This window comes from Pteropus medius, unplaced genomic scaffold, assembly GCF_902729225.1.
Source record: "Pteropus medius unplaced genomic scaffold, Ma_sr-lr_union100, whole genome shotgun sequence".
Lineage (NCBI taxonomy): Eukaryota > Metazoa > Chordata > Mammalia > Chiroptera > Pteropodidae > Pteropus > Pteropus medius.
The window spans coordinates 550,889-578,168 of NW_024347793.1; the positions used below are offsets into that span (position 1 = coordinate 550,889).

The following is a 27,280-nucleotide window of genomic DNA, read 5'->3' on the forward strand; positions in this document are numbered from 1 at the left end:
CTGGAGACTGGCAGTGACGGGAGTCGAGCAGTCTGTCCTCTCGTGCTCTGAGAGGAACCTGGTTTGCTCTGCACCAGCCATGGCACCGGGGGCCGTCCCTCAGCCTGGGCACCCAGGTGGGGCTGGGACCCCCACTCCCCTGTGCAGGGCACAGAGGGTCCTCAGGAGCCTCGGCTGCCTTCGTCCTGGGACTAACCAGCACTAGAAGAGACCGGCGCCACTGAGGGATGTGCCCTCCTCGCCACTGTGGGGAAGCTCTGGTCCTCTGGTCCTCAGCCTGGCCACCTCCCCACGCCACCCTGCCGGGCCCTCACCGAAGTTGGACTCGCCGCCCAGCTCCTTCCCGTGGCGGATCATGCACTCGCCCAGCAGGCCCTCCGACTGCGGGTAGCCGGGGCTCTTCACCTGCCCCCGGATCTTGGACACCGTGTTGAGCATCGTCAGCTTGGCTCTTGAGGCTGGAATAGAATGGGCCGGGTGAGCACGTGGGCGATCTCTCCAGGAGCCACATGGCCTGCACTTGGCCAGCACTGCCGGCCGGCTGCCCCCAGGGCCTACTTATTCCCAAAGAGCTCCCCTGGCCCGAGGTCCCTAGCTGCCACGCTTGCTGACGACCAGGCCACGGGAGTGGGCCTGCCCTCCCTGCTCTCGTTGGCCACTAAGGATCACGGGCAGTGGGCCACCTCATCCTAGGGCATGACCCTTCCAACCTTGGCCTGGGGAGCAGCACCCCAGAGAAGTGGTAGTGGGCAGGTATGGGTGTGGACAGGCACTCCAGGCGCGGTCTCTGCCCGGGGTGGGGGAGGAGCTTTGCCCGCGCCTCTGCCCACTCGCGTCTGTCCACCACGGGCCACCAGGGACAGGCCTGGGTCTGCTGCCTGTCCCGCGTCCACTGCCTCCTGCTGCAGGAACCAGGGTTTGGATTTTCCTCAAGGAAAGGCCCCTGCTTCTCTGTCACCCTAGGAGACCCCACTGCATGCTCCAAGGGCGGGAGTGTGGCTGGGGCCCGACAGACGAGGGAGAGGCACCTGGTTAACGGGGCTGTTAGCTGTCAGGGTGACTTAAGGCTAGGACCGACAGGAGGGCTGAAAGCCGTCAGACGAAGAAAGCAGCAAGGAAACGCGCGAACGTGGAAAGGGCGCCTGTGGACCCCCAGACCCGGCCGTGCCTGAAATCTGCCGGCCCCTGGTCATTTCAGTTCTGTGAGCCCTGACGTTCCCCGCTGATGCTCTGGTAACCAGGCGAGTCCTGAATGAGGCAGGGACGCTGGGGAGTCGGGGCAGACCCCTTGCAGCTAACTGGCGCCCTTACCTGGGTTGGGCTGCAGGTATTCAATGGTTCTGGCCAGCACTTCCACCACGGCCTTGCTGGTGACATCCACCTTCTGTAAAGAGAGGCAGCATGTGGGGTTTCGAAACCACCAGGGCGCCCAAGGCCAACCACAGGCCCCTGACACCCCCTGCCCCAGCCCCCAGCCCCTGCCGGCCTCAGAGCTCGCATAGGAACTACCGCTGCTCTGGCGCTGCCTGGCCTCTCATCATTCAGCACAGCGCCCTCGTCGCTGCCTGCCAGGGCCGGGGGAGGCCTGCTACCTGTCCAGTCCATCCTCCTGTGCCTCCCCGGCCCCGGCTGTCAGAACTGGGTCTGTGGAGGGTCCGGTAAACAGCGCCAGCCTCAAGGGGCACACCACCTCTCCCGTTACCTTCTCCATCTCTTTGAAGTCATCATCAAGCTTGGTCCCTTCGGCCCCTCCGACCTTCTCGCTGACCAGCTGGGGGACAGAAAGAGGAGGAAGAGTGTGAGTCTCAGGAGAGAAAGAGGAAGCCCCAGGTTTCCTTCCAGCCATGTCCACTGCCGGTGGGAGGGTGGGAGGGTCAGAACACGCACGACGGCTTCCCCGGGATGAAGTCGGCCACCGATGGCAAGACAGGTGGCCGAGTGAGGTCCCGGCTCCAAATCCACACACTCCTTCAACAGATGGGTCCATGTGCCCCTGCAAGTCAGTGGTTCTCGACGTGGCCACACTCTGGGGGTACGGGAGGGAGGTGGGCACGGGTGTGGGGGGCCACTGTGTGGGGGGGTGGAGAAGGTACTGGGGCTAGTGCAGGGCCCAGACCAGGACTGTCACCACCTGGAGCTGCCAGGCATGCTCTGTCACACACCATGCCCTAGGGAACCTCACGAGAGAGGCAGAAGCTGCCCCCCAGCTTCTGCTAGCGAATTCACGAGGAAAGACCCTGGCCTCCCCTAGGTGTTTTGGGGTGTTCCGCTGTGTTTCACGGGATGGTTTCGCTTCTTCTGCTTATGGTAAAACAGAACGTTCTCAAATTCGGTGGTTACCAGAGAGGGAAGTGAGTCTGCTGCCTGGCGGGGACGCTTCTCGGCTGAGCTGGGAAGCAGGTGCTCGAGACCGCACCCTCCGGGCCGAGGGCGCTGAAAGGGGCGGCTCTCCCAGGAAGGGCCCTGCCCGCTTCGGCCACCCGCTGAGGGACCAACGCTCTCTAGCGTTCTGGACCTTGGCCGCCTTTGAAGAGCGGCGAGGACTCTGACACACAGGAGAGAATGTGCAGTGGGACAGTCCCCAGAAGGGACTGTGAACAGCCACCGGAGAAGCAAAGCGGGGAACAGGAAGGAGAAGCCTCTGCCCAGGGGCGCTGGACGACGGCCACCCCTCATTGGCAGGCGCGTCTGCAGTGACCACTGGGCAGCAGCTGGAGGAGTGAGCTGGATCCCGCGAGTGGGGCCACGGCGCTGTGTCATCTCGGCTGTGAAACCCGATCGACGTGACCCAGAGAACGGACAGGACGGAGTACAGGCTCCGTGACCGAGCAGACAGTGTACTTTGCTGAGGGGGGAAGGAGGAAGGAGGGGGAGGACGAAAGGGAGGCAGAGGGGGAGGAAGGAGCTGGCACTCAGGGTGCCTGGGGCCGCAACGCGGGGATGGGGGTGCCACGCCTCCTGCCCAGCGTGCCTGCGCCTCATCTAGCCACTGTACTCTGGGTGGCCATGCGCGGCACTCAATGACTGGGTCACTGGGCCCCCTGTCCTCTCCTGGCCCGGGCCAGGGTCTGGGCACAGCCTCCCTACCTGCCCTCCGCCTGTCTGACTTCTCCCTGGCCCTCGGGGAGTGTGCTACGGTGACCCTGCCTACAGCGGGCTACAGAGCAGCCCCCTCCTCAGAGGTAAGGGGACCAGGCACGGAGACGCGGAGTCGCTCGTGGGCAGTCTGGAGAGCCGGAGACAGCGGCCCGGGAGCCCGAGGGCCTCAAGGGTTCAGGCCTAGCCACCGGCCCTGTAATGTGACGAGTCACGCCTGAGGCAGGAGGACAGTACGCAAGGCCTCGGAGATTGTCGTGGCCCCAAGGAGTGCCTCTCCGGTGAGGGAGACAGAAACGTCAGAAGTAACGTCAGAAGTAACAGCGACGCAGGGAGGAACGCAGTGACAGCCGCAGGGAGGTGTTAGCATGCCAGCTCAGCAGCAGGATGTGGCCGTGGCCAGATGGGCCACACAGCCTGGCGCTGGCCACACTGGACCTCAGCAGACGGGTAGGTTCCCAGCAGGCAGAGCAGGGCCAGCCTGGAAGAGGGTCTTCTGCTTGAGATGCAAGTTTGGGGGCGCAAGGGCCACCGTTCCTGGTCCATTGTGAGCCAGGTACTGTGTAGGCACACTCTGTGTAGGCATGATGTCATTTATTGTCACATTACTTGATGGCACTGCAGGGTCCAGTACGCCCAATTACAGATGAGGAAACCGAGGGCTGAGAGACGGCCGAATTTAAAGGCCGTGGAGCTGTACGTGGAGGGACTGTGAGCTGCGACCAGGCCTGCCAGACTGGCCGGTCCACCCTGTGCCGTGCCCTGTCCTGGAGGACTGGTCAGCGATGGAATGGGGTGAAGCTTGGGGCCTGCGCAGGGCCCAGGCGGAAGGGCGTGGGGCCTCCGAGGCCTGGGGAGGCGTCAGACCTCGCCCCACTGCAGAGGCCCCAGGAGGCAACCGTGATGACCCTGGGCAGGGCTGAGGAATTCCTGAGCTGGGATGACGGCAGGGGGTGGGGAGCGAGGCGCAGCTGCACCCCTCCCTGCTAGCCTCCTGCCATCTGGAGGGACGTGCCAAACAGCTCGGAGCAACCCCTCGGGTTTCCATTACGGTCTCCTGTGTCGTGACTCAGACAGCCCACGACACGGGCAGGGCCCGGCCGACACACGAAGCTGCCGCCTTCTCGATCTCCTTTGTCTGCTTGTGCTCCCAGGCCCGACTCAGACGCTGGCAGACGTGGGCGGTGCGCTTTTTGGCTAACCAAACTCTTTCTGGAAAAGTGAGCCAAGCGTGCTTCTGGAGAGGTAACAGGCAGTGCACCAGCTGCACCAAAGCCTCCTGCTCTCGACATGTCCATCCCTGCCCAGAAACCTTCAATGGCCCCCAGTGTCACCAGGATATGCAGGACAATTTCCAAAGCCAGGGCCCTTGTGAGTGGCTCGATTATGAAATGCTTGCTGGCGAGGGCGACACTGGCTGCAGGCAGCTCAGAGCGCCCACAGGGCCCAAGGGTGAAGGCCAGAGGCGTGGGGCCAGGCCACTACCCTTAGGGGTGACAGAGAGGTGCCACCCTCCTAGCCCAGCCGGGAGAAACCAGAGGGTGGACATCAAGCCTCAACCCAAGGAGACGGTGAGCAGGAAGACAGGCCCTGGGGGCCAGGGAGAAGCCCACTCCATCACAGCCCCCAGTAGACACTGAGTTGACCGAAGGAGTAAGTCCTCACCCCCTGTTAAACCCGCAGAGGGAGGTGTCCCCGAGTCAGAACTCCCTCCGCCGCAATGGGAACTCCAAAACAACCCGGGGTTTGCTGGTGCCCTTCACGCCTCCCGGCACGTTTCCTCTTTACCTCAGATCAAAGCTAAAAGTTTAGAAAGCAGCTCTGTGAACGGGAGTGGTGGAAATAATCAGCCAGGAAGTAGCTTCTAAAGTTACTCTATAGGTGGAAACCTCAAACTGAGCACCGTGACCATCGGCTCAGGCCCCAAGGGGCAGACACGGCCCACAGACACAGCGTGTGTCCCGGGTTTGCTGGGAAGTCAGTTCTGACAGCAGCAGCAGCAGAGGGAAGCCCAAGGCCTTCTCTCAGCAGAGAGGGCAGGTGCTGGGGTCTGGGGCTGGTGGCTGAGAAACCAGCTCAAAAGCAGAACCCTCAAGTCCCCCAGGCTGCAGGTACGAGGCAGCTGTGGGGTCTCCCACCTGGGGTGGGGGGTGTGGGAAGGGAGGGGGGCTGGCTGTCGCTGTGGAGAAGTCTGGCACAGGGGCCTTAGTCAGACCCGGCCTCTCTCAGTCTAGGTAGTTTTCTGCCACAAGCAGCACCAGCCATTGAGGTCACATCTCAGGGCGGCTCAAGCCCACCCGCCTCTTGACACACACGCATCGCAGGACTGCCTGGCTCCCAGCTCCTCCAGTGGGGCCGGCCCAGGGGGATCCATGCTTTCTGTCTGCACGGCGCTGAGCTGACTGCCACGTGAAGCCTCAGCTGCTGCTTCCCCGCCTGGCATGCGCTGTCGAGATGAGGGGGAAACCCGTAAACAAGAAAAGTCCTCTCAGAGTCACCCGTCTGGCTTAATGCAAGAGTCCGCGCTGGAAACGGCTCGGGCACTGGGAGCAAAGTGGGTACCGGCCACTGGAAAGAACTGACTTTCGAGGAAGAGGTGATGGCGGGTGAAAGACAATCACGAAGTGACCACTAGGATGGAGTGGCGAGCAGATGACAAAGCTCCTTGAGACATGACTGAGGTCCGGCTTCGCGCTCTGGCCTCCTTCTGCAGGTCCCCATACCTAAAGCCAGGGGTCCCTCCGGGTGAGCACAGAGAAAACTGCCCCTGCAGACATGGGCTGAAAGGAACAATTTTTCTTTGCTGACGGCAAAGTCACCAGACCTTCACGAGTGCCTGGTCCAGCCCTCATGTCACCGTCACACTGTTTTCCTGATGAGACCCCAGACTGTGACACTAGCTTTAAATACCGAAACCTTCATGAGGGCCCCTGTGAGATCCCAGAAGCCCCTCTGCCCGCCCCCCGCCCCCGGCTCACACTCACATCATTTTCCTCCCCTGGACCCCTGGGCGACCTCCTCGCCGGTCTGTCCAGAACCTTCGGCCCCAGCACCAGTAACCGATGGCAAGCTCCCAGGGCACAAGGTCCCCATGTGTTGCTTTCTGCTGTCACCCGGCACCATGCATGGGAGGGACAGATACCGTCTGACTGGTGGGCCCAATGCTCTACACCCAAATTGCCCTGTGGGCCAACTGTGGCTGGCCCCCCGCCCGCACGAACGCATGCCCTGGACAGGGTCGAAGCGGGTGTGGGCTGTGCCCAGGCTCCTTCCTCACCTCCCAGAGGAGCGGCTAACAGAATGCAGCACGATAGCACGAGAGGGCCCGGAGCTAGGGGCACATGTGACCACAGGGCCAGAGGAGTGGGGGCTGGGCAGACACAGGTGGCTGCAAGGGGCCTTGGCCTCAGCCCTGTTCGAGGGATGTGCCTCCCTCCCTTGCCCCTGGTGACTCAGGGGTCCTTGCAGACGGGGTGACAAGGAACCCACACCCTGCCCGGCCTGCCCTGCCCGTGGATGGTGGCGGGAGAGACAGGCTGAGTTGTGGCCCAGTGGCCCAGAGGCTAGGCCCTGGGCATCCGCCCTACACGCTGTGGTGGGCGGTGGCCTGGGGTCAGGACAACAGGTACCCTAGTTCCGGCCCCTCTGGGGACCCTCCCTACTTCCTCATCTATGACCGAGAGCACTGGCCCAGGTCCAACTCTAAGGACTGGCAGCCCTGAGATTCCCACTCAGACGCTAGCGAGCTTCCCAAGAGGAAGCAGAAGCACTTAACGAAAACTGCTCCCTCATGGCTAACCAGTGCCCTGGTTAACCTCGGAGTTGGGGAAGGTGGGGGCCCCACTGGGGGCTGGGAGGGCTCCATGTTCTCTGAGCTGAGGAAAGCTGGCTTCTGAATGAAGCACTTATGGTTTGCAGGGGGAAGCCAGCCCGGCGGAGCTGAGAAGGGGTCCCAGAACCTCAATGTTTCTGTGAGACGCAGCAGAAACTACACAGCTTCTTGGACCTGCTGCCTTGTTAGCCCTTTTGTCATCCCTAAAAACCCCAACGGGAAGGGACAGAGCCAGCCAAGACCTTCAGAGCCCATGTGGCCCAGTTGCAGCCTCTGGGCAAGTGTCTCCACCTTATAAATGGGACAACTAAGACCCGCTGCCCAAGGCCAGGCAGTGTAGTGTATATGTCTACGTATGTCTTGGTGTGCATGCGACACCAAGACAAACAGGTGAGGTAACTGGTCTCCGAGTCTTAAATCAGGCACTCCAAAGGCTGCCCCGCCCTCTGATCTGCTTCCTCGTTTTCAGAGACTGCCCAGGCCTGGCAAGGTGCTGGGGCACGAGGGAGCTGACTAAGGATGAGCAAGGGCCCCTAGGAGACTGGGCCCTGCCTGGCCAGGAGTGTCCCAGACAGGGCAAGGTCACACCCCCGGCAGCAGGCCTGACCCAAGCCAGCACCCTGGGCAGTGAGAGGGTTCTACCCCCGACTGAGATGCCAGCGACGGACTGAGGCTCGTCCCCGAGGAACGAGTCACATGTGGATCTCTCACTAGAGCTGAAGTCCCTGGACAGACACTGACTGGCCTCATGCACTTTAATTTCTCAGCTTGGGGATGAGGCAGGAGTGTGGCACGTCACTTAACTGGGAAAATCAATTTCAGATGAAAACTTATAAAAAGAAACACCCAACCCACACACAAATGAGGTGATACATCCCCCGGGGCCTGCCTGGCAGGGCGCCCAGCCCCGCACGACTGGCAGCGGGCCGGGCTCACCGTCCGGGCTGCCGGCAGCGGGATCTGCTGCACTTATGTGCAGAAGCGATACGCTGTTTCTGCAAACTCATCTGTTACCGACGGCAAAGCTGACGCAAGAGAAGCCTTTCAGGAAGGAGCGGGCAACAGGACTTGGAAGTCCTGTGGGGCACAGAGCTGCCTGGCCTCTGGGAGGCACGAGGACGACCTCTGCGTCAGACGCTGTGACCACAGCCTGCTGCTCAAGAGGCTGCAGGTGCCCAGTACCAGTCTCGGTGAGGGGTGACGAGCACCCCAACGATAACGAGCTAGGGTGAGCACCTGACCGACCTCAAAGCCCAGGGCCCTGCCTCCCGGAACGCAAATGCTGTCTCCCCGTCTCTAATTCCCCTTCCATTTTTAAAGGCCTAACTAAGAAGAAGCCGTCCCTTCCAGGAAGCCTTCCTGATTCTCCATCGCCTACCTCCTTACCTAAGCAGGAGTGACCTAGTGGTCACTCCTGGTACCTTCTCTCAAGCTCCTGCTCCCTTTGGACCCTGCCTTGGGCTAGGTTCTGTTTTCTGCTCTGCCAAGGCACCTAGCTCACCCCACCGCCTGACGGCCTCCTCTGCCGGACTGTCACTGGTGCTCTCTCGCTCAGAATGACATCTGAGACTCGGGGAGCGCTTAGCTGACATGACCGCACAGGGGCCTGACCTCATCCCAACACACCATGGTGGCTGAGCTCTGGGAGGGCAGGGGCCTCAAGGGCTGGCTGCGTGACAGCACTCCCCTACCCAAACTTTCCTTTACGCTGCTTGCTTATGGAAAGTTCGAGCTAAGCGGGCACTCTGGCCAGAGGCTGCCAGTCCAGTTCTCCGCTCTCTGCCCATACTCTGCCCATGGCTGGCTCCCATACCAAAGAGCAAAGGTTCAGGAAAATATGCAAAAGACCACAAATCTGGGCAAGTCAGGCCCGGGTTGGCTTACACCCAGAGGACCCCACCCCCCAAGCAGGCTGGTTTCTTATCAAGAGGAAGCCCCTGGAAGAGACATGTCTGCAGTGTGGGAGCACAGGACACAGGAAAGGAAGGCTGACAGGCACACAGGCTCTGAAGACCGAACCGAAAGGCCTGAAAACACACCCGGCTGGAGCTGGGACACACTTAGGTGCCCTGTGGCTCACGGGGGAGGGTGGTGTGGCCTGGGTGCTGCCCCCACCCCAGACAGCCCCAGGCAGCAGCTCTGAGTGGGCACTGAGGAATGTGTCCTCACCTGGTTCCACTGTTCACCTGTCACACCAGGTGGTGACAACAGGCTCAGCTGACAAGTGACTCATGGCCATGGTGGCTCAGTCACCGAGACCAGTTTCTTCAGGTGTGGCTGCCAACAGTACCTGGGTAGGTCACGATCCCGGGAGTGCTTGGCGCAGCACACCGGCCCTCTCCGTGGGTCAGTGATGGGCGCTGAGTGCCAGGGCCACGTGTCAGACGCCAGCGTGCTGTCGCCCTGCACGCCGCACTGTCATCTGTCTAGGGACACTTGCTCTTCTACACTGCAGTGCCGGCTGGAGACCAGCAGCTGCAAGGAATCTCAGAATCGCCGTCAAAGCTCAGCGCACAGACCAGGAAGCCGATAGGGCCAAGGAGGAGGGAGCTGCCAGGGCCGGGCAGGCAGTTCCAGGTGGGCGCTGGGGCAAAGTGCTCCTGTCTCCCGCTGCTACCACCCTAGAGCCATCAGTGGGCGGGCCTTCCCTTCCTGAGGATGCGCACTCAGGCCGTATGGACACAGGATCGGACACAGGCTCGCTTACATCTCTGCTCGGGCTCCAGAGGTGGGGGCAAACCCAGACTGCACCCCCCTCAGGTGCAGGTGGAGAAGTACAGTTCTCAGGGGTCCTCTTCCTCCTCCCCCTACCAAGGCTCATTGTCATCCCAGCAACTCCACTGGGGCCAGCCTCGCCTCCCCACCCCAAATACACTGTCCCCAAACACTAAATCCCCATCGTCGGCAGCAGTATTGGCCACAGTGACAGAGTTTGCAGGGCAGCACGCTGGGCACCCAGTAGGTGCTCGAGGGATCACTCCTCGTTGAGATGATACATAAATACCCGAGTGCAGACCCCGCGGCCCAGCAGCTCTGTCTCTCCAAAACAAAGGTGTGCCCGAGGCCCCAAGGCACTGCTGGACGCGGGGGAGCAGAGGGGGCCCGGATCACAGAATGGGGACTGGGGCTGGCTCTGCCCGTCTGGCCGTGCCTTTAAGCAAGAATGTGCACTCCTCTGGGCCTGTTTCCTCAGCTGTAAAGTGGGGTGACGACGACGGTGTGCTGTGGGGCTCGGGTGTGATCTGCCCCACAAACATGAGCCTGCCATCGGCTGCGTGACACCGTCCGGAGGGGGAACCGGGCAAGGAGGCGTGAGCGGGTGGGGGTCTGTGGCGTGGGTGGGGTCTGCCGAGTGGCTGGGTGGCGGGTGGTGCGAACAGTCTGGTGTGAGCCCTTCTGTCAGGGGGAGGACGACACGCTGGTGGCCCTCCTCCGAGAGACTCGCACTTCCACACGCATGTCGCCCCCCACGCCGGGACACATGCACATGCTGTGCCAGCATGGCCGACTGCGCGCTCTCGGTGGGACCAAAGGGCCCCGGGGCTCAGTGAGGGGGTCTCACCCCGACGCCCGGAACCTCCCGCACCACGTACATCTGTGGGTGGGTGACTGTGAGGCGTGAAACAAGAGGTGACACGGCTGGGCTTGCAGGGTGACGGGCAGCGCCCGGCGCACACATGCTGCCCCGTCCAACGTGGGCACCGCGAGTCTCCTCCTCCACCACACAACCTGGCCCACTGGCCGGCCCGGGACGCCCTGCCCTCTCTTGCAGACGGTGCATGTCGCTTCAAGGAGCCGAGCTCGCAGCCTGGGCACGAGGGCCCCAGTGGCTGTGCGATGCCAGCTTGAGGCGCCCTCAGCAGCAGTGGCTTTTCATCTTCTGCTTTCGCTTTTTGCAGGAGAAAAGCTGCCCTGCCCTCTTCCCCAGGTCTCGCGGCCACAGTGCCATGCGGTGCGCGTCTGATGTGGCCACTTCCTGAGCTGGGAGCCACAAGAATATTCGAATCTCTTTCCACCAGAAGACATGGGTTTGGCAGCAGGGTCTCCACCTGGCACTTGCGGAAGCTTCTACCGCCCGGAAGGATCGACCCCACAGGCAGCCGACCCCACAGCCAGCCGCGCCAGGCTCCTGGGTGAGGGCTGGGAACACGACAGGCGGGGCCTGGCTCCGGCACCTGCCTGGGGAGCCCTGCGCCCTCTTCCTCTCTCTCCTTCCTATGCGGAGATTCAAAGCCAATGCCCTGGTCATGTCCCTATGAACCACCCCTGGCTCTTCCCTACAGGGCGCTTGTCACAGGGACCCTGGGTCACCGTACCAGCGCTATTTCAAACGCTTAGCCACCATGCGCGTTTGGGACACTCTCCTGCTTTACGGCAAACATTTAGGGTCAACATTAGATGGCCAGATCCCCAATTTTGATAGAGTTGCCCTTATTCATTCAATAAATATTTACTATTTACATGTGCCAGGTTAGTAGAGGGAAAAAAAGATTAATAACACAGGCACACAAAAAAATGATAACGTAAGGACCTCTGATAAGGGATCGACAGGGAGAAGCCACTTATTCCCATGAGGAGGGAAGCAGAGAGGACACACGAGGAGATGACCCTGGACTGGGCTCTGAAGGGTGGACCGGAATCAGACACAGGGAAGGGAAAAGGGCGCGAGGGGCGGAAACGCAGACACACGGGGACACGAGGGCTTGCGCCGATGCGGAGGACAGGGGCACCGAGGGCTGCCCTGGAAACAAATGCCAGACGTGATTCTGAAGTGTCCCTTTCGAAGATGTGGGAGGGTCATCAGCGTGAGCCTCTGGGCTCCGTGGTAGGAAGAAATGTGCCATCAGGCTCGGGGACCACTGAACACTTTCTACAGAGCGGGTGAGAACCGACACAGGACACAGGTCGAGACACGCTCTGCTGCTCCCGAATGGCGGCGCCCGGGTCAGACGGGTAGTGGCGGTTCTGGCATCAAATCCGAACAGAGCCGGTTTTCAGAGTCACATTAAACGGCGGTGGAGGGCTTCCTATCAGTCCGCAAGCTTTAAACCACCAAGGCAAGATTCCTGGAACCAGGGAGACACTTCTGCATTTTCAGATTTGGCCCGCAGCCCTGTAACTGAGGACGGTAGGGAACACCGCTGTTAGCACAGTGCCTGAGCGTCCACTCGGCAAAGAGAACGGGCCGGTTTTCTCGCTGACTTCGGTCATTAAGCTGGAGACGGGAGCTGATGAAGGATCACACACACGCGGACACAGACACACACCGCGGACACACACAGAACACAGAGACACACATATGGACAGACACACACACACGGACACACACACACACATAATAGATAAGAGACACAGAGACACACACACAGACAGACAAACACACGCCGGATTAGACACACACAGACACTGACACAGACACAATACAGAGACTAGACACACACAGAGACACAGAGACACACACACGGACACACACACCTCTCCAAGGTCGCTCTGAGAGCCTTTATCAGGACAAGGCTGTAGAACAGCGCGGGCCTGTACGAGTGTCCTATGGCTGCTGTAATGAATTTACCACAAACTTATTGATTAAAACACGCATCCTAGAAGACACCAAAAAGAAGGGAAGGATATACTTTGCTCATGGATTAGAAGGATTAATATTGTTAAAATGTCCTTACCACCTAAAGTAATCTACAGACTCATTGAAATCTTATTAAACTGCCAATGGCATGCTTCTCAGAATTAGACCTAATCCTAAAATTTATATGGAACCACAAAAGACCCTAAATAGCAAAGGAAATTTTGTGGGGAAAAAAAAAAAAAGTGGGAGGTATCACACTCCCTGATATCAAACTGTACTACAAAGGTACGATAATCAGAACAGTATGGTACTGAGATAAAAACAGACTTACACACTAGAGAGCCCGGAAAAAATCCTCACTTACACGACCAACTAATCTATGACAAAGGAGCCAAGGATATACAATGGGGTACAGACAGTCTCTTCAATAAGTGGAATTGCGAAAACTGGACAGATATGTGGGGAAAAAATGAAACTAGACCACTCTCTAATACCACGTACAAAAAATAAACTCAACATGGATGAAAGACGTAACTGTAAGACCTGAAACCATAAAACTCCAAGAAGAACACACCGGCAGCGAACGCTGACGTCGCTCTTAGCATTATCTTTTTGGATGTGTCTGCTCGAGCAAGGGAAACACAAATAAAATGGGACTACATCAAACGAAATAGTTTTTGCACAGCAAAGGAAATCATCGAAAAACGAAAAGACAACCTACTGAATAGGAGAGTGCAAATAATACGTCTCATAAGAGGTTGATATCCAAAGTATATACAGAACTCATACAACTAAATACTAAAAAACTTCAAGCAATCTAATGAAAAAATGGGCAGGGGACTTGATTAGACATTTCTCCAAAGACATACAAATGGCCAACAGACATATGAAAAAATGCTCAACATCACTAATCATCAGGGAAATGCAAATCCAAACCACAATGAGATGTCACCTCGCCCCTGTCTGAATAACCGTCATCAATAAATCAGCAAACAACATGTGCTGTCGAGGACGTGGAGAAAAGGGAGCCCTCGTGCTCTGCTGGTGGGACTGCGAATGGGGGCCGCCACTACGGAAAACGGTCTGGAGGTTCTTTGAAAAATTAAAAACAGAACTGCCACATGACCCAGCAATTCCTCTTCTGGGTATTTATCTGAAGAAAACAAAACCTTACTACAAAAAGACACATGCACCCTTATGCTCACGGCACCATTACTAATAACGGAAGCAATCTAAGTGTCCATCTGTAGCTAAGTGGATAAAAAAGATGTGATATGTATATACAATGGAATATTACTCAGCCATAGAAAAGAACGAAATCTGGCCACTTGTGACAACATGGATAGATCTAGAGGATGTTATGCTAAATGAAGTAAGTCAGAGAAAGACAAATACTGCAGGATTTCACTTATATGTAGAATCTAAAAAAACAAAACAAATGAATAAACAAAACAGAAACAGGCCCATAGATGCAGGGAACAGGCTGACGGTTGCCAAGGAGAAGGGGAGTGTAGGGAGGGGAATGATTAAAAAACCCCAAAACCTAAAACACAATGTGACATTAAAACAACACAAAAATCTTAAAAGAGGCCAGAAGTCCAACGGATCTCAGCAGCTAAGACCAAGGTGTTGGCAGGGCTGCGTTTATTCTGGGGATTCTTGGGGTTTCCATGCCTTTTCCGGCTTCCAGAGGCCGCCCGCATTCCTTGGCCCGCGGCCCTTTCCTCCGTCTTCACGGCCAGCACGGGTGGGCCTCGCGGCTGCCTTCTCCCTGGCTCTCCCTCCCGCAGCCACACCTCCCTCCGCCCACCGCACTTCCAAGGGCCCCAGCTCTGGGACGCTCTCTCCCTCTGCAGGTCTGTAACGCCTAATTCCATCAGCAAAGCCCCTCGTGCCAAGGGAACACATCCAGAAACCTCCATGCACTAGGGCAGGGACAGCCTTGGGGGATGGAGGGTGATTCCACTCGGCACAGGAACTACAGTCGATTCTCGTTTTTTTTTGCTGCGGGTCTGTTCAATAAAGTCATCACAAACACTGAATTAGCAAGTAGCCACAGCTCCTGGAAAAAATACTGAGTTAGGTTCCTGGGAGCCTCTGGTCACAACCGATCCATACGTAATCTAGTGTTCTGTGTATTTCTGTTTAAAGACGCCTTATTTAATATACATTGTGACCTCATTAACGTTGAGCTCAGCCAACAGCACTGTAATCATGCCTGCACGAAGCTTCTCTAACACTCCAGCTTCTCTGTAAGGAGCAGCATCGCAGCTTCCTTGGACTCAGCAACCCCAGACAGCACTATTCTTGGGGCTAATTTAAACGGCGAAAACACTCACAAAAAAATGCAGCACTAAATAAACAGCAAAAAAGGACACCAGTTTACAGTAAAAGAACTGAAACAAGGCAGAGCATGTCGGGAGACTCAAAATTTTTTGCCTCTCTGTCTGTACGTGTCTGAGGAAGTGCCACAGGTATTGATTTGGGGGTTACAAATAAATTTGAGTGAGTAGGTGAGATTTCAAATACAGAATCTACAAACGACGGGGATCAACTGCAGACCCCAGGTGCTGTCTTAGAGCAGCCTCACTGTGGAGACCAAAACAGAAAACCCGAGTTCTGGAGGAAATGACAGGCTGGTGAAGAAATTAACTGTGAGGAAGACCCGGGGCAGAAGCGGGGTTCTGGGTGCTGTCAATGGCTGTGGGCCTCCCTGGGCTGACCCACGGTCCGTGCCCCCTCTGGACCACACAGAGCTAACCCTGAGCTACGCCCCACCGCCGCCCCCGCTGCCTCGCAAAGGCAGAGCACGAGTGAAATAGCATCCTTACAAGGTCTCGAACACGTGACCCCCTCCAGGAGATCACGCAAATCGAACAGGCTGGTTTTTGCCGGGCTGGGACTGCTGAAAACCTATATGGTCACGTTAAACAAGGTGTGACTCTGGAAAAACTCAGATACACGTGCCCAAGGGGACAGCTGCAAGACTGCTCACTGGCACACTCGAAGAGCAAAACCCTGGAGGTATCGATAGGCCCCTGGCAGGTGGACAGATAAAATGCTTTGGAGTCACTGCGCCGAGGGGCCTTACACCTGTGGGGTCACGGGCATCAGTGAGAACAACGCATACAAACAGTGCTGAGCAAAGCAGGCTCCACACGAGGACCAACCATGTGATACCATTTACACGAGGTGCACACTTGCAAAACATACTGTGTATTTTTTAGTGATACATTCACACACAGTGAAGGTATAGGGAGGGGCTTCAACTGTACTGCTGTTTCCTAAAGCTCTGGTGGGCGCCTGGCTGTCACCTGGTCAGTCTTCGTATCTCTATCTATGGATGAGACACTTTATAATGCAAACCGAAGGTGCCTGGGAAAGGACGTGCCCCTTCGTGAGGCACGCCGAGTCACCTAGCCGAGGGCAAACTCGTGGAGGGCCGTGACTCAGTCTGGGGGAAGGTCCTCCCTACCCCCACACGCTCCCCCTCCCAGGCCCACCAGTCCAGAGACAGTGGGGGGACTCTGCCACACAGGACGCCCGCCATGCTGAGGCTGAGGGCACAGGGTGCTCTGGGACAAAGCGGGGAGCCTGCTGTGGGACCTGGGGCCCGGAGAGAACACTCAGCTGCCCCTGAGTTCCCCGGGGAGAAGGGAGCGGATTAGGAACCTCCCAGAGAGACACACACGAGACTTTTCCACTGTGAAGTAAATGTGTCAGGGATGGGGGAGAAAGATGATCTGTTTCAACGTGCTGGCCCTCAGAGCCGACCTCTGTGGGGGTGTCTCATGCATATGTGCAGGGGCTCCAACCCGGACACGCACTCTGCAGTCTGGGAGGGGCTGCAGACTCAGGGTGAAATCTGACTACGGGGCAGTGAGCAGCGAGCAGAGACTGACTCTGAGCAAGGACTCCGCACCTCACGGAGGCAGCATAGTGGCTGGCCAGGCGGGTTAGGTTAGGGGATGGAGAGATCCCGTCCCCATTCCCTTGGCTGCCCTCCTCTGAACCACAGGCTGGCCTAAGGCCCGGTGCCCGCCTTCAGACAATCGTGGCTCTGATGAGCTGAGGCTGTCGGGTTGATGGACACCTGCCCATCTGCCCAAGGCAGCCAAGGGGGATCATCTTGGAGAAGTGGGTGGCAGGGGACAAGGAGGGGTCCTGGCGGTGAAAAGGGGGGAAGGAAGCTCCCAGGTTCCCTCCTGAGGGGCCTCCTAAGACCACAGGTCTCCTCCTCGCTCCTGGAGCTGAGGCCCCAAATGACAACAGAAAAGTCACTGGTCAACCGCTCTGCTTTACAGAGCAGGCTGGACTGACGTGTACCGCTGAATGATCCGAGTTATCGGCTGAGGTGGCGTGTAGGGACTAAGAATACTGACTGAACTGTGCCAGTTACTGTCACGCCTCTTCCCAGACACTTGGAAAACCCGCAGCTCCCTCTTTGGAGCCTCAGTCCAAGTCCGCAGGGTCTCCTGACCTGCGTGAGCACGACGGGGGTCGCTATGCGCAGTGCCAAGAGAAGGTAGTTTACAGGGGATAATGTTCCCAAAGCACGGAGGTAACATGGGGACGAGCGAGAAAATTCTTACCGCAGCGATGCTCTTTCAAAGCGCCTCAGTCCAGCAAGGAGAAGCTGTCAGGCGGGCACCGTTCTGGTTTCCACGCCTCTAACGAGGGAACAGACCCCAGGTTCCGAAGGAAGGTGTCCGGGAAGAACCGATTACCCTGCTTTGCTTCAGCTGTATTTGGTGGTCGAGTTAGTATAATTTTATATCAAAGAATAATATCAAGATCCCTTTAAATTTAAAAAGTGAATCGATTTAAAAGGGAAAAGATGCGGAGAAGGTGGCAGAGTGAGTCGGGGTTCTTGCGTGGAGTCAGGGTGAGGACAGGGAAGGATAGGGGTGGACAGGTCAGGAGGCTGGCTGCCGGGGCTCCGGGCTAAGGAGCGTGTTGCATTTCAGGTACCAGCAGGATGGGCAGGGACCACCATCTACAGGTGACGGGGAGTGACTAGGGATGCAGACCTGGAGGACAGGTGCATGAGGGGTAGTGGGTGCCAGGGAGGAAGAAGGCCACAGAGAGAGCCAACTGGGACATGTGGGGAAGCGGGGAGAAAGGAGAAGAAAGAGCTGGCAGGCTGACTGGGGGAACGGCAGGCAGATATGAAAGCCAGGGCTGGCAAACAGGGCAAGGCTAACGCCGGACAGGGGTGGGAAGCCCGGCGGGCCTGGGCAGCAGGCTGCTGGAGGCGGGGAGTGGCCTACCCTGGGAGGGCAGAGCCCAACAAACTCCATTTCTGAGCAGGCCGGGCATCTCCGGGTAAGTTTTGGCCTGGCCTCGGGGTCCAGTATCAGAGACTGCCTGAGACAGAGGTCAGGCCCCTCCGGCCCAGCCAAGTGCAGGACCCCTCATCCGCCACCCGTGGAGGCAGATCCTAAGCCAAAGGGACAACCTCTGAGCTTTGATTTATTTTTTAAACCAGTTGGACCTGTTCCTGACCGAGCCCTCCAAGGCCTCATCAGACACCCCGCTTTCCTGGGGTTCTACCAGGGCCTGGTGCCAAGTCAGCCCCGGTGACACGACCAGAGGCCCCCACTTCCACTCAGAGAAGGAGTCCACTATTTCTGACGACACAGTCAGCAAACTGTGACCCAGGGGCCCCAGTGGCAAGAGAAAATGAGCGTTTGATGCGAGGGTGTACTCGGCGTGCGGCACGTGGGCGGCGACCACCGTGCCAGGTGCTTGGCCGTGAAGTGTCTCCGTTGGGCACTCGGCGGGGATGGCAAGGCAGAAGACAGATACAGAGCTTTAATGGGAAAACTTAGAGTGTGAGAGATCGGGGGTGGGCTACGGAAGGTGAGAGGCGCCCTTCGCTGCAGTCGAAGGGGACAGGAAGGGACAGGCAGCTGGGCGGGCCTGAGCAGACTGGTCAGGCTGGACTGTGCTGCCCTGGAACGGGCCAGGTGGGAACTGGAGCCGGGACCAGGGCGGGGGCTCCGGAAAGTCCTGCGTGCCAGGCTGGCACTCAGACTGCACCCAGGTCAGCCAGGGCGTCTGCGCACCCCGCACCCAGCCTCTGCTTCTCGAGGCATGCCAACGTGGCCGTTCCCACGACCCCGGGGGCAGCCTCTGCTCACTCCCGTCCCGGAGCCCAGTGCTCCCGAGTGTCTGGGCCGGGCAGGGGCCGGGCTCAGCAGCAGGTGCACAGCAGTGGGCAGGAAACGTGGGTCCTGCCTGCAAAGAGCTCACAATCCAGTGACGAGGACAGAATCACCACCCACATGAACCTCGGTCCTCAACTGAGAAGGCGCTACGTGGGAGTCCGCGAAACTGGGAGACGGGGCATCTGAGGGATCAGGAGTTTGGGAGGTCACCAAGCGAAAAGGCTGGAGGGGCACACGGTGGACTCGCGTTGGGATGCCCGGCGCAGGAGGCTGTCTGCTTCGACGCCGAGCCCTGCTGGGACTGCGGCTGCCGGGGCGGCTGCCTCATGCCGGGCGGGATGCCCACTGGTGGCGCTTAACACCCAGGTGTGGAAATCTGAGCAGCCAGGCAGCAGCCCTTTCCGCAGTGGGCAGGGGACAGGTGCTGAGTCAGGCCCTCCAGAGGAAATCGCAGGCCATTTTCCTGCTGTGGCTGGGAGTCTCCACGTGACCCCACTCGTGGGGCCCAGTCAGCAGGTTTTTCTAGGAGCCGAGCGGAAAAGGAAGAAGCCAGGAAGCTGGCTTTTGGGAAGCAGCTGCCAAACCCAGCCCCATGAAAGGGGGAGGGAGGGGTGGAGGGAGGGAAGAGGGAAGAGAGAAGCCAGCTGCCACATTCTGACACATTCCTCCATCCAGCTTTCCAGGGACAGCTTTGAAAAAGAACCCACACAGACTGCCCCTAACACTTCAGGCACATTAAAAAGCCATTAAGTAAAAGGCCTGAGCACAGGGGGAGCGACCCCAATAGGCCTGCAGAGCTTCTAACCCCCTGGGGGCAAAAAGGCCTGGAGAACAGAGAAGAGTTTCAGCATCAAACCTCCCGGTAAGTGGTAAGTGGTCAAGCGCAGACGCCTCACTCCGCCTTGGAACTCAGAGACAGACGGACTTTCCTCCTGTCACTCCCCCGGCCTCACGCAAGCAGCTGCCTCCTGAAATCCTACGGAGGACGCTGGCTGCACACCCCAAATTAAAATCTAAGTTTCTCCAGACTCGATCAGTTCCAAACCACTGGCAACAGCGAAGAGGGCTGAGACAAGGGCCGAGGCAGGGCTAACTGACCTGTGTCCCTGGACCAAAGGCTCCAGACACAGGCCAGAGGCAGATGGCAGCCCTGGCCACAGCCTACGAGTTCCCCCTCTGAGGAATAAGGCAAGGAGGTGCGCTCTGGCCCCAGGTACACTGAGCGCTGCTGTCGGCTCTGCGATGGGAAGGCTGGGTGGCAGGAGGGCAGGTGAACAGCGACATCTCAGCTCGCCGCTGTCTCCGACAGTTCTGGGGGGTCTCAAAAATGTGGCATGCCCCAGTTTCTGGAACTGAACAGGGAGAGATCATGAACCCCTAAGCTCGCAGGCTGTCATTAAGTGGCACACGGAGTACCATTGGGTGTCCTATGGCTTGGCCTTGAAACACACCCAGATGGGCAGAGTGATTAAGTTCCCCTGCGCTTGAACTAGTCTTTAACAAACACAGGATTCTGAGTCAGAGGCCAGCTTTTGGCCTCGTGTTCAGCAGTCACCGTGAGAGACAGAATGTGACCCCTTGGCCCAGCGTGTTAGCATCGAGAACGTGCGGGACGCCGGTGGGGACGGAGTGCCTCCACAGTCCTGCGAAGGAGGCTGGGTTAACCTGCTTTTACAGACAGGCCGGGAAGTGGTGGGGTTGCAGGGGGCTCTCAGTTCCTTCAGGGAAGGATGCTGGCAAAGCCCTTCTATAGCTCGAGTCTGGCCTAAATCACCAGCTGGTTCCTCCACCAGGCCAGTGGGCAACAGGAGGCCGGGTGGGGGGTCGGCTTGGCCCGTCCTCTGATGGAGGGGATAGCACGTCTCCACCCAGGGCCGCAGGGAGAAGGGTCTTACAGAATGAGTCAGGGAGGACCTAACCCAGTTCCCAGCACACGTGGACATCTGGACGTCGTGCTGGCCAAAGGCCTTCCCACGCCGGCTGCCCCAGGGGGGATGGCTTCCGGCGGTGAGCCTGCAGCTGCTGAGCTCAAGGGCCTGGGGCAGGACCCTGCTCTCCAGACCTCACCTGTCGCCTGTCGCCTATCATTCCTAGTGCACTGGTTCCATGCTTTCATTCATGCTGAGATTCCAGGTTTTTGTATCATAGGATCATTCCATGTTTATTACTTAACAGGCCAAGTGTTTTGCTAGGAAATCAAAAGCATGATTCCAAAAACAGATTTAAAAAACAGGTCAGTGAAGGCAATATCTGTGGACGTTCCAAACACTAGCCGCATCCCCCCGAAACACTGATTCTAGCAGGTTGGGGTCCTGGGTCCCCCACCCCTCCCTCCACCCCATGCTTCTCACAGGAAGTCTCATCTTTCCTCCAAGGCACAAACCCGGGGCCTAGAGAGCACCCAACAAACTTCAAAGCCTTGGGATATGGCGGTCATAATTCTCCTCCTAGCTCAGGCGGAACCAATCTTTCACTTCCAACTTGCTCCCTCCTTTCAGGCAAAAAAAACAAAACAAAACAAACTCAGGCCAACATTCCAGCCAGCTGCCAGCTCTATCCCTAGTTACACTCTCAAATCTCCACACGGCCTGGCCACAGAATTATCAGGAAACCAGTTAGCAGTTTAGGTCTGCAAATTAATGTCACCCACACATACATGACGATGAGATGGAAACTTTCAAGGCTGGATTTCACTAGTGGGGTTCCTTCACCCTCCTCAGTTCCCCAGAAATACTCATACGAAAACATCTTCCCCAATTCTCGCCGTGGATGAGCACCAGACGGCTACGGAGGGAGTGGACCGAAATGGCCTGAGACAGACACTATAGATTTTCCAACTTTCCACAGCCCAGGCCCTCAACCCAGGCAGTGGCCAGTTCATACTAAGACGTAAAAACTCACAAACCTCCCACTCAAGCCCAAACTGATTTACAAAACCTGAAGGTTTTCACCTGAGATGAAATGGCGTAAAATTTGCCGGATACAGGCAGATCTCGGAAATACTGCAGGCTCGGGTCTAGCCCACCGCCATAAAGCCAGTACCAAGTAAAGCGAGTTGTACTTTTTGCTGGTGAGGCAGGGGGAACGGGGTGTCTTGCCTTCATTTAAAAAAAAAAAAACCCACAACATCGGTGAAGCACAGTGAGGTATGCCTGCACTGGTACCTGGTCACCAGTATCAATGAGATAAGAAACTCGATTAGCATGACAGCCTCACCTGCGAGAAAGCAAGTTTCTCTATTCCTGGCGCTCTCTGGAGCACATCCACCTGGCTTCTATTTCTCAATTTAGAAACGACACTGTTACAAGCCTTTGAAAGCAAGAACCTGTTTCAAAGCAGGATTTCTCAACCTCAGCGCTACTGACATTTGGGGCCAGATAATGTTTTGTGGGGAGGGCTGTCCTGTGCATTGTAGGATATTTAGCAACCATCCCTGGCCTCTACCCACTTGGTGCCAGTTAGCATCCTCTCTCCAAGCTGTGATAACCAAAAACTGTCTCGAACGTTGCCAAACGTCCCCAAGAAAGCGCACGGGGGAGAGGAGAGGCAGCGGGGTTAGTCACCCCTGGCTGAGCACTGATACAAGTTTATACCTTCTCAAAAATGCACTGGGGTTTTCAGGATTTGGGAACTAGATGCTGTTTTATGTGTGTGTCCATCTGTGTATACGTGGTTATCTATGTTTTAAAAACTGGGAAAAGCAGGTAGCTACCATAAGAATGGTTTTTGTTTTGTTTTGGTATAATTGTCCTCACTTTTCTCAAACCTTAAAGCAGGGTTTCTCAAGCTCGGCACTACTGACATCTGGGGTCAGGGGATTCTTGGTTGCAGGGGGCTGCCCAGTGCCTTGTAGGGTGCTAAGCAGCATCCCTGGCCTCCACTCACTAGATTCCAGTAGTAACCCAAGTTGTGACAACCAAAAATGTCTCCTGATATAGCCAATGTCCCCTGGTGGGCGGAAGTGGTAGAAAAGCACTGTTGAACAGGAAGATGAATGTCCCTGAATCTTTTTGTGTGAAAGGGGATATTTACCTTGAGGCCACATAAGTGAGGCCAGTTGAGACCAACTGGTTTAAAGCACGCTGCTTGCTCACACTGAGAAGTCAATAAATATTCGTTATTACTACATTAACAAGAGACGTTACTCTTCGACGAATGACCCAATTCTGAGGGCATAAAAGATGATAGAAGTGTTCCTAAGATGGAGAAAAAGAAACACAGAGAAAGCGACACGGCCAAATAAATAATGGAGATGCTGAAGGTCTTAGAAACTATTGCAGAAGAGAATGGAACACAGCCGGGGTGATTCCTGAGAGCACAACTCAACATGGAATGGAGCGAGGCGGCCAAGAGGACCACTCAGATTAGGAGGTGGCCATCACAGCCATTCTCCAGGGCCAGGCCTCAGAGAGCACACTGATCCGAACCACCAGCTCATAGTGCGCTGTGCTCTCCAGGCTTCAAAGTGCTTCTCACAGATCTGAATGCAGGCCACTCTGTGTCCCCGTGAGAGAAAAAGCTCTGGTGGCTGGCAGAAGGGGCCCAGCTAGTTCCTGCAGCACAGTGCGTAGGACTGGGACGGGATGGGCCACCAGCATAGACCCTGACCACTGCGGGTGAGATGGGAAGGCCTTCCAGAGACCTGTCTACATGAGGGGACAAAGTGGCCCGGGAATTCTTCCATGACCTATGGAGACAGCGGTCCTGCAGGAGCACATCTGCCTGGCTTCTATTCTATACATCCGGGCCCCGGGCGGTGAGCAGCTTTCCTAGGTGCTCCAGTCAAGCAGGCGGGGTCGGGGGGCAGGTAGGTGTCTGATGCCTGCTGGGCAGGGTCTAACCTAGAGCCAAGTCACTTAATTCTATCCTGTCAGGGCAAAGGACTGTACTGTCAGCAACAATCCCAGAATCCCCCTGGAGTCTCTCTGTTCCTCTCTCATCATCGGAGGTCTACAGACCCCAAATATCTTAGGCCCTAGACAATCACTAGGATGCTAACTGGCACCTATACTATGTCACATGTAAAACACATACATTCTTTTTCTCTTAAGAGGCAAAAGGTACCACCTGCATGTTACTGGAGACCTATTTCTCTTCCCTCCCACTGGGCCTCTTCCAATTAGGAGTAGAGCCTGGTTTGCCAGCATGGCCCAAACAATTCCCAAATTATCGCTCACTCCTCCACGGAGTCTCTACACTGATGGCTCTTGACCTAGGATGCGGGGACCAAGAGAATTCAAGGAATCTGAGGCTTCTTACGCCAGACTTTCGAAAAACCTATACTATCTGTCACATGTAAAACACATATATTCTTGGATTCAGCATTCCACTTCTGGGAATGTATCCTATAAATCCAATTCCTTCTGTGAGCAAAGATATTCGCTGGCTCTTCGCTGCAGTATGTTTCTGGCAGAAAACTACTGGAAACAATCTAAACATCCATTAATAGATGACTGGTGAAATTAGTTATGGTACACTTCATGGACTGGAATACCAGGAACCCATTAAAAAGATCCAGGAAGCTCTAGGAGTATGTTCCAGTGCAGTAACTTTCTGGGAGGGAGGAGGAGGGGGTTCCCCCAGGGGCATTTGGCAGCGACCAGAGACATTTGTGGTTGTCTAGGTGGGTGCTCTTGGCATGGGGTGGGTGGGGCCAGGGATGCTGCTCAACACCCCGCAGTGCCTAGGACGGCCCACAGAGAGTGACCGGAGGTGGAGAATCTCAGCGTTAGTGTGATCTCCAAGACACAAGTAACTAAAAACTCAGAGTACACAGGGCTACGTAGACTGTGCTACACTCCTGTGTGTTTTTAAAGGAAAGGCGCATATATATTTTTGCAAAGAGGCATAAATGCTCGGTGATAGTCCTTGTCTCTGACATCTCAGACTGAATGCCCGAGAGTGTGGAGTGAGAAACTGGCTTTTTACTCTACTCTTTCAACTTCGTACCGGGGCCATCCGAAGGGTTTTTGTTGTAGTCGTTACTGTTTTAAAGAACTGCTCTAGACACAAAATTCTCCTGCCCCTGGGCTGCCTGGCAAGAATCCTGTGTCGACAGCCTCGGGACTGTTTCTTCCCCTTCTCCTTCCTCCGTCCCGGCCCTTTCGGCGGGGGAGGAAGCGGGTGAGGGGTCCACGTCCCGGACCAAGCTCGGATGTCTCTCTGCCTCACCCAGGGATCTGCCCACCCTCACCGGGGAGACCGGAGCCCACATGGCGGGCAGGGCCAGGGCCACTGCGCAGGAAACCCCCGGCCCTCCTGGGCTCTCGCCACCCTGCGAAGGTCACGTGCCAACGCCGCCCCCTCGGGGTCCCCGGCCCCCTTCCCAGCCAGAGCCGGGGCCTAGCCGGGCCCCTCACTCCGGGAAGCCGGGGCTCGCCCCACCCGCCCCCGGCACCCAGCTTCGGCCTCTGCTCACCTGGCTCGCCTTGTAGAACTGCTTCTTCAGCCCCGCCACCGACATCGCGCCTCTCGCCGTCGGACCTCCCGCCGAGACCCAGCAAACCGGAGGGACAGCGCAAGCGACAGGCTCCCGGGCGCCGCCGACACCCCGCGCGCCTCAGCGGGCTCTGCCGGCGCCGCCTCCGCCGCCCTCTCGCCAGCTCCGCGCCCGCCCCTGCGGCCGCCTCAGCCCGTCGCGCGCCCGCGCGGCCAGGATATTACATGGCAACCGCACACTTCCGGCCCCGTCTGCGTACGTGCGCCCCCTGCCGGCCCGCGGGCTCACACGCACGTCGCCTGCAGCGCGAGCGGCCGCTTCTGCCAGCGAGTGGACCCGGGCGAGCCTAGAGCGGCCGTGGCGCCTGCAGCGTCCCCTGGAGTCCGGGAGGTAGCCCTCGTGTCTTCGGAAATGCGCTTAAAGCTTTCCAGAGAGGTTGGGAGACAGACAGGCTTTGTAAATATTCAGATACCTGTTTGCTAATCTCAGACTTACGGAGTTCCTCTATGCGTTTAGCGCTTCCCATCTCACCTCCAATCCTACCGCGTGCTCATCCGTTCAGTTGCCCAAGTCAGACATCAGGGCGTCACTTCTACCTCCTTTCCACTAGCCCTACAGTCCTCCCTGCCCTGACCGGGCCATTCCATCAGCCTCCTCTCTGGTGCGCCCACATTCGAGTTCTCTCCTCCACTTCATCCCCTGTCAAGAAGCCGAAAGATGCTTCTGTGACACGATTCAGATCACAGTCACCTGTTTGAAGTCCACCTACTGCCCCCGGAATACATTCCCAACTTCCTAACATGGCCTACGAAGCTTGCATCATTTGGCCCCGTCGACCCTCTGATTTCGGCTCTCTTCCTCTCCCGTCATCCATGATCCCGGTTGCCTACGGGTCTTTGCTAATGTCGTTCCTCTCTTGTACAATCTTCCCTAATCTTTTCGCCCCATTATTTGTGTGTAAAAGAGTAATGTGCTCGGAATGTCTCCTCCTCCAGGAAACCTTCCTGAATTGACACATGTTTATTGATAGTGACTTTTAAAATCAATTCTTATCGATGACTATTTATTGAATGAATCGAAAATTAGTATCGAAAATTAGAGTCAGAACAAGTAAATGAATCCAAAAAGAGGAGCAAGAAAACGACTAAAGTGCTTGCAACGTCGGTGCTGAAATCTCTGACAGATTTAGGTGATTTACTGAAGCGGAAGGTTACTGGAAGTTTCCAAATGCCCGACTGAAAGTACTGGACTAGGTCAGAGAATTGTTTCAGAATAGGCATGCCCCAACCTCCCTCCCGAAGATCCTGATGGGCTGTTACGAGTGATTTGGAAAAAAACTCCGTGTGCATATAATGGGTACCTTCAATGGTTGATCCACTGGACTAAATCATTGTATAATGCCAGAATGTCAGGGAATGGAGGGAAAACATCCTCGTGGTTCTTACAGGGAAACTGTGGCCTTGAGTAAGACGTGACTTGACAAAACCGATTTCTAGATTTCTCCTAATCTACGGTATCGATAGAATTTCAGACTTGGGCTCGCTTTCAGCTTTCTCACTTTTGCTCTGCCTGAGAAATTAAATTTGTGATGAAGAAAACTTATCTCTTGCAGCCTGGCACACTGAAGATTTCTGTTCTCCGTGAGGCTTTTAACCTACATGATTACAGTCCAATGAAATATTTATGCATTCACGCAAATATTCATTGAGTACCTACTAATGTATCAGCCATTGATAGGTCCTGGGATACGTCGGCAAATGATTCCTGCCCTCGTGGAGCTAATGACAAAAACAGAAATAAATTAATTAATCAAATAACGCACTAACAAATAAACATAAGCTGTAATTGCTTCAAGAGAAAGACCGTTGTAGGCACTTTTTGTTGGGGGTAAGGGAGAAAAGGCTTCTCTGAGGTGTCGATCTAAGATCTGAAAGTTAGATAGAAATTGGCCAGGAAAAAAGCCGTGGAAAGAGTTTTCTAGTCGAGGAAATAGCGTGTGCAAAAATCCTGAGGATGAACCCAGAAACATCTACTTCATTCATTCCCTCTGAATATATTTATTGCATATCAAATGCTGCTGAAGGGCTGCCCAGATTTTATTTTTGTTCATAGAAAAAGTAATTTATAATTCTAATCGCCGTTGCTATATTCAACCAATGTGCAGT

General features: G+C 56.4%; 1 protein-coding gene across 2 annotated transcripts in view; it reads right to left on the bottom strand.

The window, feature by feature from the left end:
- Positions 1-25,302, bottom strand: part of SH3GL1 (SH3 domain containing GRB2 like 1, endophilin A2) — a 28,975-nt gene extending 3,673 nt beyond the window's left edge. Inside the window, exons 1-4 of one of the 2 annotated variants that reach the window (XM_039878387.1) lie at positions 25,095-25,302; positions 1,703-1,771; positions 1,312-1,384; positions 315-458 (exon numbers count right to left, since the gene is read on the bottom strand). In XM_039878387.1, the coding sequence (XP_039734321.1) occupies positions 315-458; positions 1,312-1,384; positions 1,703-1,771; positions 25,095-25,139 (331 nt within the window). In that variant the 5' untranslated portion in view covers positions 25,140-25,302. Of the gene's footprint in view, positions 1-314; positions 459-1,311; positions 1,385-1,702; positions 1,862-25,094 lie in introns of those variants that run through there. The other variant, XM_039878386.1, reaches the window with a different exon arrangement.
- Between the last annotated feature and the right edge of the window lie 1,978 nt (positions 25,303-27,280).